General features: G+C 47.2%; 1 protein-coding gene across 1 annotated transcript in view; it reads right to left on the bottom strand.

Annotated features, from left to right (window-relative positions):
• Window positions 1–6,253: 6,253 nt before the first annotated feature.
• PRPF6 (pre-mRNA processing factor 6) overlaps window positions 6,254–13,679 on the bottom strand; it is a 38,039-nt gene continuing 30,613 nt past the window's right edge. The window contains exons 20-21 of the mRNA XM_079979040.1: window positions 8,554–8,680; window positions 6,254–7,800 (exon numbers count right to left, since the gene is read on the bottom strand). Coding sequence (XP_079835166.1) covers window positions 7,648–7,800; window positions 8,554–8,680 — 280 coding nt within the window. The 3' untranslated portion in view covers window positions 6,254–7,647. The remainder of the gene's footprint in view (window positions 7,801–8,553; window positions 8,681–13,679) is intronic.

Genomic DNA, 13,679 nt, shown 5'->3' with positions numbered 1-13,679 from the left:
AGCATTCATGCTGATCCGATTGCAGAGAGATTCAATGCCGTTGCCAAAGAAGTCTTATCCTGCACTGCAGGGGGTTGGACTAGATGATCCTCAGAGTCCCTTTCAATTATTCTCTCCCACACTTTCAGGCGCATTTCCCCATCATGTCCCCCTTTTTACTACCTGCATTAAAGTAGATTTCTTTTTACATCAGCTTTGAATTCTGTTGTCGTTTACCTACTTTTCTTTGCTGTGTTTTTAGCTATCTGTGCTTTATCCGTGTTCGTTTTAAATTTTGTGAGCTGTCTCCTGTCCCAGTTCTGGGGAAAAGACACAATACACACACACACACACACACACACACACACACACACACACGGAGGGATGAATTTTGGGAAATCAGGTTTGCAGCACTAATTGCACAACCTGGATTTGCCCTGATGTGTCTAAATACCACCCTAAGACCACGACAGTCTTGAAGTGCCCCGAGTTTCTGCTTCAGACACTTTTCCAGTATGTATTTTAACACTCCAGAGCGCTCTTGCTCATCTGCTTTAGTGATAGATTCCTCACTTCTACTTTTAACTGCCTGTGCCTGTTTTTTGTTTTTTTTTAAAGTGGGTAGTTGTGGAAATTTAGCAGGGGAATCTTCTGACAACAGTTGTTTCCTTGCCAGGAAAATAAACACCATACAAAACCTTCCCCTTGCTAAAATGTCTCTGTGCTGGGCTGCTGTGAAAGGCACGGGAGGGGAACTAGTAAAATAAATATAATTAAATATATAGCAATTGTCAGAAAGTGCTGCCTTTTAGGGACTGGGTATGAATGAGTGAGAGTCTTTCCTCACCCACCATTTTCACCTTTCTGATTTGGCTAGACTGCCGAGACTTCCAACCAAAGCAAAACATAGCAGCAGATTTCTGTCTTGCTCTCTGTACGATTTGTGGATGGTTCTCAGGCCGATTTTCAGTGTGTTATTCAAAATACGCTCAAAAAAGAGCGGGGAGATTCTCACTATTTAAAGTGAAACCTTGGCAAAACAACCGTTTTTACCAACTGCACATTCCCCTTTCATGCTCACCGGGCAGGATCCATACCTGTGTGTGTCCCGTCCCCCAATTATCCTGCAAAAAGTGAACAAAGAGGCACAGAAGGCCCCCTTCCACCGAGTCAGACGACTGGCTCCACCTGCCTCAATATTGTCCACCCGGACTGGCAGCAGCAATCTGGGGTTGCGGACAGGGGGACAACACACCTTGTCCTCCCTGTAGAGGCCATTGGGTATTGAACCTGCGACCTTCTGCATGCAGAGCAGGTGCTGTAACCACTGAGCTACGGCCTACCCTCTTTCGCAGCCGCCAAACCTTTTCCTGTGGGGTTAAGCAACCCCAGTGAAGCTCATCTGCCGCGCATACCTCAATTTCACCAAGTATTGCTTGTGTCCCTTTTTTGAGTTGCCCTGACCATTAGGTCCAGTCGTGCCCGACTCTGGGGTTGTGGCGCTCATCTCGCTTTATTGGCCGAGGAAGCCGGCGTACAGCTTCCGGGTCATGTGGCCAGCAGGTCTAAGCCGCTTCTGGCGAACCAGAGCAGCACACAGAAACACCGTTTACCTTCCCGCCGGAGCAGTACCTATTTATCTACTTGCACTTTGATGTGCTTTCAAACTGCTAGGTTGGCAGGAGCTGGGAGTGAGCAACAGGAGCTCACCCCGTCGCAGGGATTCGAACCACCAACCTTCTGATCGGCAAGTCCTAGGCTCTGTGGTTTAACCCACAGCGCCACCCAGTCACATAAATAGGGCACTGTTTGAATTGACCGTAGGGAGGCTCTGACTTTCCTTTCTTTTTTAAAAGAACTGTTAAATGAAAAATTCAGAACGGAGCATTAAGTTACATCTGTATAGATTTTGGGGAAGGAGAAGACGCTGGACAAGATGAAGGATTTGCTGAAATATCTATTTGAACTAGAAAACAAAGAGGGGAGGTGTGAGGAGGTCAAGGAAATAAGTCATAGAAAAAAAATTATGTAAAGGTTTAACTTGTTTTTTTCTGTTTTGATTGTATGTATTTTCTAATTATTTTTTTCCCTTTTTATCTGTTTTTGGTTTTTTTGCTTTTTATTTTTTTGCATTTTTTCTTGGAAATGTTTTGTTTTTTTGTATTGTGTTTTCTTTTTTTTATGTTGTAATGTTTTAAAACCTGAATAAATATTATTCAAAAAAAAAAAAAGAGAGAAGACGCTGGACGGCTCTCTGCTGCCCCTTGGTGTTGAGGCTGGCAAGATCTAAGTGAGGGAAAGCTTTAAAAAAAGTGCACAGTATAGAAATATGCTCTAATGTGGATGTTTCTGCACAAAGGAGATCCTTTATTTTTATTTCAAATTTTTTAAATTGATTTTCAAAAATTCAAAACAGACAAACAAAACATACATACATACATCCTCCTTAAATCTTGGTAACATTATTAAGTGACTTCCTCAAATCCCCTTGGTTGAATTTCATTGTATATCATTTTAACAGTTTTCCAAAATCGATTTTCTCAAAAAAATTAACTTGATCACTTAAACATCTTTCATTCTTTCTAATTTAACTTTAAACATCTTAAAGTTTCTCCTTACATATTTGAATCCTAAGCTTATCTATTATATGCAAGCTTTTCCAATTAAGTTATCTTAACATATTTAGCTAAATAGTCTTTAAATTTCATCCATTCTTCCTGATACTCCTCCTCCTTCTGGTCGCAGACTCTTCCAGTCAGGTCGGCCAGCTCCGAAAAGTCCATCATCTTCACCTGCCAATTTTCCACTGTTGGTATATCTTGTGTTTTCCAATTCTTCGCTAACAAAATTCTTGCTGCAGTTGTGGCATACAAAAATAATTTAACATCTTTTTTGGGCAATTCCAAACTTTAAAGGAGATCCTTTAGACAAGGGCAATGGATGGTTTTGTTTTGAACGAGTGCATTAAGTCAAATGTGTTGTAGCTCCTCAGCTCTACACTCAATGGGTTGCGCTGTTTTTAATTAAGTTTTCAAAGGCACAATATAGACCAGAATAACCCCTCTGCAGCACCACAAATCCAACTCAATGGTGTAACGTTGGAAAATGTCAATCACTTCTCCTACCTAGGCAGTTATGCATTGTAAATAAAAGGGCACATTCTACTCATGTGAAAACACGCCGATTCCCGGACCGTCTGCGGACCGGATTTAGAAGGTGATTGGGCGATTTGATTTGATATGTTAATTAGATGTTCTTATTGGAAAATTAATAAACGCTTTAGAAGGCGCTTGGGCGGGATCTGGCCCCTGGGACTTAGTTTGCCTACTCATGATCTGAAGGTCTGTCAGCTTGTTTTCTCCTGCCCGCGAGGGCAGGACTCAAACCAATGGCTTCAAGTCACAAGAAAGGAGATTCCAACTAAACATCAGGAAGAACTTTCTGACGGTGGAACAATCTCCCTCAGGAGGTCGTAGGCTCTTCTTCCTTGGAGGTTTTTAAGCAGAGATTGGATGGCCAACTGTCATGGATGCTTTGGTTGATATCCTTGCTGTCCCCTTCCAACTCTGCAAGTCTACAATTCACCAGTGAAAGACGCCTGGTTCAAGTCTTGCCATTTCAAGGCACGGCTCCCATTTGAAGCCCGAGTGAGCAACTTACCCATCAGTGCTGCAAGCTAGAAAAACCTACAGAAGGCGGCTTTCTTTTATACCATTCTTACCTCTCTCTCTCTTTTTGTAATCATCATCATCTAGTAAATTACACAGGAAATAGAGAGGAGTTATACAGGTACCCATACTAATTCAGTGGCTGATCTATAGATAAGGTAAAGGTAAAGGGACCCCTGACCATTAGGTCCAGTTGTGGCCGACTCTGGGGTTGCGGCGCTCATCTTGCTTTATTGGCCAAGGGGGCCGGCGTACAGCTTCCGGGTCATGTGGCCAGCAGGACTAAGCCGCTTCTGGCGAACCAGAGCAGCGCCTGGAAACGTCGTTTACCTTCCTGCCAGAGCGGTACCTATTTATCTACTTGCACTTTGAGGTGCTTTTGAACTGCTAGGTTGGCAGGAGCAGGGACCGAACAACAGGAGCTCACCCCGTCGTGGGGATTCGAACCGCCGACCTTCTGATCGGCAAGTCCTAGGCTCTGTGGTTTAACCCACAGCGCCACCCGTGTCCCATGGCTGATCTATAGCTGATGGGAAAAAGATTCCAGTGACCTCTAGGAACAGAATCTGCCTTATAGTCAGGCCACTAATCCACTAAGCTCAGCATTGTCAACACTGGCAGTTTCTCTCAAAGCTTTTAGACAGGTTTTCTCAGCCCTACCTGCAGATTGCAAGGGCCAAACCTGGGCCCTTCCCTGAGCAAAGCATGCTGTACCACTGAGGTGCAGTTCTTTCCTCTGGCAGATCTTATCCATTTCACTCCGTATTCCCACCACCCACAATTCAGGATCTGGCCCCATCCAAGCCATCTTTGGAGATACAGCAGTGGAACAGCCTTTTTGCTGAGCCTCAGCCCACTGCAAGCAAGTTGGATCTATTCACTGCCGTGTGCATGATTCAGCCTTCAGCCGGCATTGCGGTTTATGGCACAAACACGCAAACTGAATGCAGAATCCTGCGCTGACCAGCTTGGCAAAGGCTCCCAAGGATTTCACAGGAAACAACAAAGTTACTAAGACGATGGTCAAGGAGGATGCTCTTCTTTCTTTCCACCAGCAGAGGAGGCTAAAGGTAAATAAATCTCCACTTCAGGAACAAGAACTGCCATCGTGTTTTTAAAAAACCCAAACAAACAGGGCTGTGCTTTCTATATTCTAATTACAGTATAAGAATCAAGTTTGGACATAAAAATACATGCTGCCCTGTCATTTGGAGAAGGATCCAGGAGAATCTACAGTGGTACCTTGGGTTACATACGGTTCAGGTTACATACGCTTCAGGTTACAGACTCCGTTAACCCAGAAATAGTGCTTCAGGTTAAGAACTTTGCTTCAGGATGAGAACAGAAATTGTGCTCTGGCGGTGCGGCGGCAGCAGGAGGACCCATTAGCTAAAGTGGTGCTTCAGGTTCAGAACAGTTTCAGGTTAAGTATGGACTTCTGAAACGAATTAAGTACTTAACCCGAGGTACCACTGTAATTGTTTTGAACCCAATTATTTTGCCAGAATCTTCAGAGAAGGCTTTTTCAGGGTTTCGCTTTCCACTCCTTTCCCAGAGATTGTACTCCCAAATCTGGCACGTCCAACAAGAAGTGAAACTAAATAAAGAGTGGGGTGGGGGGGAGGGCTTTTGGCACTGCAAGATCAGCAACAACAAAACCACCCCCACCAAAAAGTGGTGTAGTGAAAGAGCCCACTTATTAGCCCAAGTAGAGGATTAACATGCCCCATTCAGCATTCATTCGATTGCTTCTAGCAGTTATCCCCTCCTGAGCACTGAGAAAAGAAGAGAGAGATAACACGGGCCCAGTTCACTTGGAGATCACCCAAAAGAAATGATGTTCTTCGTATTATAAATATGGCTGTCACAGGCAAACTGGGCGTCTGCCTCTAAAGCAGGCTTCCTCAACCTTGGGCCTCCAGATGTTTTTTTGGCCTACAACTCCCATGATCCCTAGCTAGCAGGACCAGTGGCCAGGAATGATGGGAACTGTAGTCTCAAAACATCTGGAGGCCCAAGATTGAGGAAGCCTGCTCTAAAACCTCACACTAGACATGGAGGGCAGACCAAGTTGCCAAACACCTTTAGGCTCTGAAGATTCCCATGCAGGTTCTCTCATGAGTGCCGGCACAGAGATCATAATGAAGAATCGAGAATGGGGCGGCTTTAGCCTTAGCCCCTACTCTCTCTCCATGCCATTTCTGAATGTAGAAGGGAAACCTGGAAACATTAGAAGTGTGATTGGTCTCAGAGCCCCATGCCGTATGCTGGGGAAACTTACGTGGCGACCTTCGGATATCGCTGGACAACATCTCCCATCTGAAAGGCATGACATGGGCTACTCCTGCTGTATTTTCAAGTGACGTATCTCCCAGCCTGGGGCCTTCCATGGTTGGGGGTGACGCATGTTTCAGTCCGAAACATCTCGAGGGCAAGACATTGGAAAAGGCTAGTCTACTGAATGTCTGAACATCCACGCCCTCTTACCACTTTAGAGGTTTTCCTATAGTAAACACTCCGCCTCCACTCCCACCTACTTTTTTTTTGGTCAACTCCAAACAACCGCACTCATCTCTCACACGCAGTAAAGATCAGAGTCAAAAAAGTATCACAAAGCGAAACAGGATTGTATTTTACAGCTTCTTACTATGTACAACCATCATTGGTTCATGTTCTTTTAAAAAGACCCACCAAGGTCTCATCCAGAAACACACAAGATATATCTTAACACAGAAGACGTTTTGGGAAAAGAAATGGTGTCAGGGATGCTGGATCGTTTCATCTGGGGATGGGAAAGCTTTGGTGTGTTGTCGTGGGAGGAACTCGAGCAAGGAGTCATCCAAGGCAGCCACACACGTCCATCACTGGGACATTTATGCAAGTTCCAGTGAAATGAATGGGAGGTTCACACGTATCTGCTGGGACAATTGTGTTGCACCCATTTATTTCACTGGGACGTGCGCAGGTGACTTTCTTGCTGGGCTTTGTGTACAACCCACAGACCTCACCAACCCACTTGTCCTCCTCGAAAGCCGCCTCTTCTGTCTGACACAGAAAGGGGTTTCCATCTTGCTTTTCCAGCCTTATGCCACTGACTTCTATGGTTAAGCATGTGGACTGCAAAGTCTATTTTCAACTGCTGTTCTACTCCTGTGATACCTTCCTCTTAAGACAGATGACATGTCTTAATTCCGAAGAGAGAAATTTAATAATTGACAAAATAGTCTCTCTACTTTAATGTAGCTAAAGGCATTTTGTTGAAGTTCTGTCCTAACCCCACTGAGCTCCAAACAGGTCTCATCCTGAAGTCAATCTTTTCAACTTTTGCCTTTCAACTGCCATCTGTGGGTCTCCGAGTGATTGTTGCCTTTCAGGCCTCGATGGGGTCACATCTACACAGCAAACCTGAACTGGTTCCAACATCGTAGCTTCCCACACAAGAAGCTCTGAAAACTCCGGAAAAGGTCTTAGGCTTTCCTTAAGGATCCCTAACATTCTTTGTCAGAGAAAATCCCCCTTGTGGAACACCAGGACAGCTAAACTCGTTCGAAAACAGATTATATTTCACTGTTTGTGTTCCGCAGGCTGCCATGCTCTAAACAGCTAGGAGTCACTTTCATCGAGGACACAGTAAGACAAACTGAGTATTGGAAAACTAAAAAGGCTCAGTTGCTTTTCAGAAGTAACACACCAGGTGGAGTCCAGGCAGAGTGAAATAAAATGCTTGCCAGCTGACAGGCCAAGGTTCCCACTATTCATGCTTCGGGAAGGCCAAGATGGTAAATAAAGCTCTCTCCCTACACAATCGTTATTTTGCTCATTAAGAAGCGCTTGGGGGAGGGACTGGCCCTCCTTTTAAACCTGACCAGGGAAAAAAGTTACCCCCTTTTCTCTGCCCTCCAGACTCCTTCCAGGAGCCATAGCTTGAGGGGACGAAATCCAAGGGGGGGAAGTCAAGCAAAGAGGCCACGGCGTGGCTCAACAAAGCCTCCTCTCTCCTCTAGAAGGTGTTCTTTATCTTGGCCGCCACCAGCACCAGGATCTCCCCAATCTTGCTCTGCCAGTTGCTGATGTCCTTAGAGACCTCACACCACAGCTCTCCGTGGCGCGGCTCTGCGTTTTCACAGCGCTTTCTCACCTCCTCTTGCTGCTCCTGCAGGGAGAAAACAGAAAACAGCAGGGGAATCAGCTTTAACCATTGACGTCCAGAAGGATCCCCAAGAACGGTGCAGTTCTAGATATCTTTACTCAGAAATGAAGTCCCACTGCACTCTGTGAGGCTCACTCACCAGTATGTGCATTTAGGACTGCAGCTTAGAAGGAAGCACATGTTTCTTCCTAAACTCTGACCTGTTATGTGGGTTCAGTTTCCCTGGGCTGAGAAGGCCAATCCACCCCTCTCTATGAATTCCACAGTCCTCAGTCATGTGCATTCAGTTGCTGAAATGACTGGCAGTGTTGGGGCCAATGGAAAAGCTCACCGTTGCAAAGGAGATGCCCTGAGATCAGCCCAAGGAGTTGTGGAACCACAGGCTGGGAGTACTGCACCCTGCTTCCACATATGAAGTAGCAGGTACAATGTGCAGCACGTTCTTTTTTAAAAAAGGCCTTTGCCAGAGAACGGCTGAAGCACTTGGAAGGAAGGGAGTGACATCCATCAAGAAGTGCTCTTTCGAGAAAGGCAGTCCAAGGGGAGAAATATGGAGCAGGTGAAGGAACTCCCATGAGATCTTTGCTCACCCTGCCCAGAAGATCACTGAAGCTCCTTCCCAAGAAACATGGAATCCTGCTCAGCCTCAGCTTTTGCAGACTTGGAAATGGAAAGGAGCAGGAAACTGAGGTGCCCCAAATCAGCAAAATCTCCTTAGTGGGTCCAATTAAAGATTGGCAGATCTCTTGAAGTTACCTCTGTGCCATGCTGAAGCTCGAATTTGTAGAAGAAAGCCCAGGCGTCCCCTAGGTCAGAATCGATCTTCACCGTCCGATGGAACCACTCACGAGCCTTGGTTATTTTACGTTCACTCCAGAACAACCTATGGAGGAAAGAGAGTTAAAGAAGTAGGTGAGCTGGGGAGAACAGCAACACTATTCTGATAACACATTATGCACCGGGGCATTTGCCTTGACCAGTATCTGGTCACACAGCCTATGCAGAGGAAACAACTTTTGGAATGCTCTTCAGAATATTATATTGGCCTTTGCAAGGAGATAAAATGCAAATGCTAAGCTGCCTTTTAAAAGATGAGTCACTACAGGGAAAGCAGTAAATCATCTCTAGCCAAGCCAGAATGGACCCTCTTTAGTTTATTTCTGCAATGCTCATCCACCCTGCAGCACTCCATTCCGCACCTGCACAGCAGTCCCATAAACGAGGGACAGAGAAACAGTGACCCTCCAAATGCTGCCGGGACTCCAATATTTATCAGCCGCAGCCAGCATGGCCAAAGCTGACAGTAGCTGAACGGCCAGCAATACTAGGAGGGCAATGTTTTTTAAAAATTTCTTTTGAATTTTTTGTATGTGGGGGGTGGGGGTGGGGTGGATGTTTGGTTGGGCTTGGGGAATTTTTTTGATTTTGTTGTTTTTGTAATTTTTACAGTTTTTTTGTTTCTATTGTTTTATTGGTTTTGTTTGTTTGTATAAGTTGTTATTTTGTTCTTAGGGGGAGGGGTCAGGGCTGCCGGGGAGTGGGCCCCAGCCCACAAAATGGCTGGGGCATGTTCCACAGGGGGGGATGCACTGGGACAACCGATCTCAGTGATCACGGGTAGGAGGAGGAGTTACGCTAAGACTAGACCATGTCATTACAGAAGGGGCAGGTTTAGTCGTTGTTTGAGGACTATTCCTGCCTCCGGGTCTGGTCCTGACCGGATGGATACTAGAATCAGCAAGGGATACCCACATTACCTGAAGGTGCTGCTGTGCAATGCCAGGTCAATGATTCATAAGACCACTGCCATCCATGACTTGATCATGGATGGAGGATTTGACCTGGCATGTGTAACAGAAACTTGGTTGGATGAAGCAGATGGGCCTGTCCTTGCCGCTGCTTGTCTACCAGGTTTCTCTTACACACAGCAACCCAGGTCATGTGGGTGGGGGGGGGGTTGCAGTGATTTTTAGGAAGTCATTAGTTTGCACCGGGTGTCCTATTGGGAAGACCCAGTTTTCCAAGTGCATGTTCTGGAAGTTGGGCAATAGGGGCAGTACAGGATTCCTTTTGGTGTACCGACCTCCCCGCTGCACCAAGGATTCCCTGCCCGAGCTGCTTCAGGTTGTGGCGGATGTTCTCCTGGAGACACCTAGTTTGGTCGTCCTAGGGGATTTTAACATCCATGCTGACACGACCTTACAAGGGGCCGCTCTTTGTGGAAAGCATGGCCTCCATGGAGCTGTTCCTGAATAAGTCTGGCCCAACCCATAGCCACGGACATGCCTTGGACCTGGTGTTTACCTCTATGGATGTTGGTGATCTGACACTAAGTAAAAGCGAAATGAAAGAAGTGCCATGGTCAGATCATTTCCTGGTGCAACTGGACTTCTCTGCGACCCATCCCCTCTGCAGGGAGGTGGGACCAATTCGGATGGTCCGCCCCCACCACTTAATGGATCCAAATGGTTTCCAGAGAGTGGTAGGGGATGCTTTATCCCATGTTGATGGCCTTTCAGCTGATTCCCTGGTGGGCCGCTGGAATGGGGAGTTAACCAGGGCTATTGACTGTTTGGCTCCGAAGTGCCCTCTCCGATTGCATGGAGCCTGGACAGCCCTGTGGTTTTCCACGGATCTGAGGGCAATGAAACAATCGCTGAGATGGCTAGAGCGCCGGTGGCAGATAACTCATTCCGAATCTGACCGGACACAGGTTAGAGCTCAACGTCGAGCCTACCAAGTGGCGATAGCGACGGCGAAGAAGAATTTCTTCACCGCCTCTATTGCATCTGCAGAAAACAGCAGCAGGAGACTTTTTCAGGTGGTTCACAATTTAGCTGAACCACCTGCAACATCGAGGCCCAGTACGGGCCACATGTTCTCCTGCAATGATTTTGCAAAGTTTTTTGCAGATAAAATCGCTCAGATTCGGGAAGAAGTAGACTCCACCGGAGCAGGGCCGGGGTGGGAGAGTGCTAGAGTCCTGTCTAGTCAAGTTGCGTGGGATCAATTCCAATCTGTTACCTCCGAGGATGTGGACAGGCTGCTTGGATAAGTGAAGCCAACCACCTGTCTCCTGGATCCTTGCCCATCCTGGCTTATAAAAGCTAGCTGGGAAGGACTGGGCGATGGGCTTCGTGGGGTGGTGAATGCTTCCCTCTGTGAGGGAGCCTTCCCAGACCCGCTGAAAGAGGCGGTTATTAAACCGCTTCTTAAAAAACCATCTTTAGATGCGGCCACGATGGCCAACTATCGCCCAGTCTCAAATCTTCCATTCTTGGGCAAGGTGATTGAGCAAGTGGTTGCTGAACAACTCCAGGCAAGCCTGGAAGAAGCGGACCATTTGGATCCCTTCCAGTCGGGATTCAGGCCTCATCATGGGACTGAAACTGCCTTGGTCGCACTGGTTGATGATCTCCGGCGGGCTAGGGACAAAGGTGAGAGCTGTTACCTAGTTCTGCTGGATCTCTCAGCGGCGTTTGATACCGTCGACCATAACATCCTTCTGGACCGTCTTGAGGGGCTGGGAGCTGGGGGCACTGTCATACAGTGGTTCCGCTCCTTCCTCCTGGGCCGTGTTCAGAAAGTGGTGGTGGGGGATGAGTGTTCAGACCCCTGGGCTCTCACTTGTGGGGTGCCTCAGGGTTCTGTCCTCTCCCCCATGCTTTTCAACATTTACATGCAGCCGCTGGGAGGGATCATCAGGAGGTTTGGGCTGGGTGTTCATCAGTATGCGGATGATACCCAGCTCTACCTCTCTTTTAAATCAGAACCAGTGAAGGCGGTGAAGGTCCTGTGTGAGTGTCTGGAGGCGGTTGGAGGATGGATGGCGGCTAACAGATTGAGGTTGAATCCTGACAAGACAGAAGTACTGTATTTGGGGGACAGGAGGCGGGCAGGTGTGGAGGATTCCCTGGTCCTGAATGGGGTAACTGTGCACCTGAAGGACCAGGTGCGCAGCCTGGGAGTCATTTTGGACTCACAGCTGTCCATGGAAGCACAAGTCAAATCTGTGTCCAGGGCAGCTGTTTACCAGCTCCATCTGATACATAGGCTGAGACCCTATCTGCCTGCGGACTGTCTTGCCAGAGTGGTGCATGCTCTGGTTATCTCCCGCTTGGACTACTGCAATGTGCTCTACGTGGGGCTACCTTTGAAGGTGACTCAGAAACTACAACTAATCCAGAATGCGGCAGCTAGACTGGTGACTGGGGGCAGCCGCCGAGACCATATAACACCGGTCTTGAAAGACCTACATTGGCTCCCAGTACGTTTCCGAGGTCAAAGTGTTGGTGCTGACCTTTAAAGCCCTAAACAGCCTCGGTCCAGTATACCTGAAGGAGCGTCTCCACCCCCATCATTCTGCCCGGACGCTGAGGTCCAGCGCCGAGGGTCTTCTGGCGGTTCCCTCATTGCGAGAAACAAAGCTACAGGGAACCAGGCAGAGGGCCTTCTCGGTAGTGGCGCCCGCCCTGTGGAACGCCCTTCCAGCAGATGTCAAAGCGATAAACAACTACCTGACATTCAGAATACATCTTAAGGCAGCCCTGTTCAGGGAAGTTTTTAACGTGTGATATTTTACTGTATTTTTGGTTTCTATGGAAGCCGCCCAGAGTGGCTGGGGAGGCCCAGCCAGATGGGCGGGGTATAAATAATAAATTGTTGTTGTTGTTGTTGTTATAGGTGCCCCAACTCTGCTGCAAACACACAAACAGAACTAACTCGGCCTGCTGCCAACCGGCAGGGGGATTAGGAAATGAAAGACTGTTTAGATTGCCGATCGAACGAACGATGGGCACAGTGCCGCAGAAGTGGTTCCTGTGCGTGCCCCGTGGAAATGAATGGGAACTGCGTCAAGAGACATGCTTGGTGGACTGTGTACAATGCTGAAGTCTGCAACCAAATGAGATCCCCTTCTCCAACAGAGCACAGCTGTTAACTACGGAAAATCCACCTGGGAAGCAGCCAGGCACAGCTGTGGAGGGAGAACTAAGGGCTATGCTTAATTCCAGAGCTTTTCAGCCTGCATGTTCTAAAAATCTGCTTGTGCCCGTTTAAGATTTGTCCCCCAATGAACCAGCTGCACTGGCTTTTGTTTTGTTGTGTTGTGACAGGGGTCAATTTATGCACATCAAAAGACAGGCTCAGTCAAGACCAACAAATCTCATTTGCTGTGATTTGATAGAAAGGTTGCCTGCAAGTCTGAGCTGCATGATTGCAGCTGATAGAGGAAAGAAACACTACCTGTAAGATTCACACCTGATGCTCTTGAAAGTAATTTGCAAGCCTGTGGATTATTATGGGATGCACCATATCACAGGGCAGGGACACAGGTCACTAGGGCAATGAAACGTTGCTTGGATGACCCGCAAAAGCTAGATGGTTTTTGTAGAGAACTACAGGAACTCATTTATCCTGAAATCTCTCAGGAACCTACCCATTTGTCTTGGAGTTTAGACTCTCCAAGCCAAGCATTCCAGTGGTTTTGAAAATTTCTATCTCCATTCGTGCAATTTTCTAACCCTTTTGCTATCTTTAATCCATCTGCCCTGGGATTTTTTAAGTTAACGAGGTTGTGGGGTGTGGAGGAATAATTTCAAAGATACATGTACAGCCAAGTAAACCTTGAGCAAATTTAACTTATCATAACAAATTAGTAGTGCTGATCGGGTCATGTACTAAGCAACCCCACTCCTGAGTGTCTGTAGCAGAATGCGAGCAAACTGCAGGCGGTTCCGAGGGGCAAATGCTCCAGCCCCAAGGGGCAATGCTGGCCAGGCCTGTTGGGTCTGTAAAGGGAGAGCATGCTAGAGCACAGCCAATGCTCCCTAGTGCGTTAACAGGGGAATATCAGGAAGGCAAGCTGCCTTTGTGAGAAGACT

The sequence above is a fragment of the Podarcis cretensis genome (genome assembly GCF_951804945.1).
Source record: "Podarcis cretensis genome assembly, chromosome: 6".
NCBI classification, from domain to species: domain Eukaryota; kingdom Metazoa; phylum Chordata; class Lepidosauria; order Squamata; family Lacertidae; genus Podarcis; species Podarcis cretensis.
This window is presented reverse-complemented; position numbering and strand designations above follow the sequence as displayed.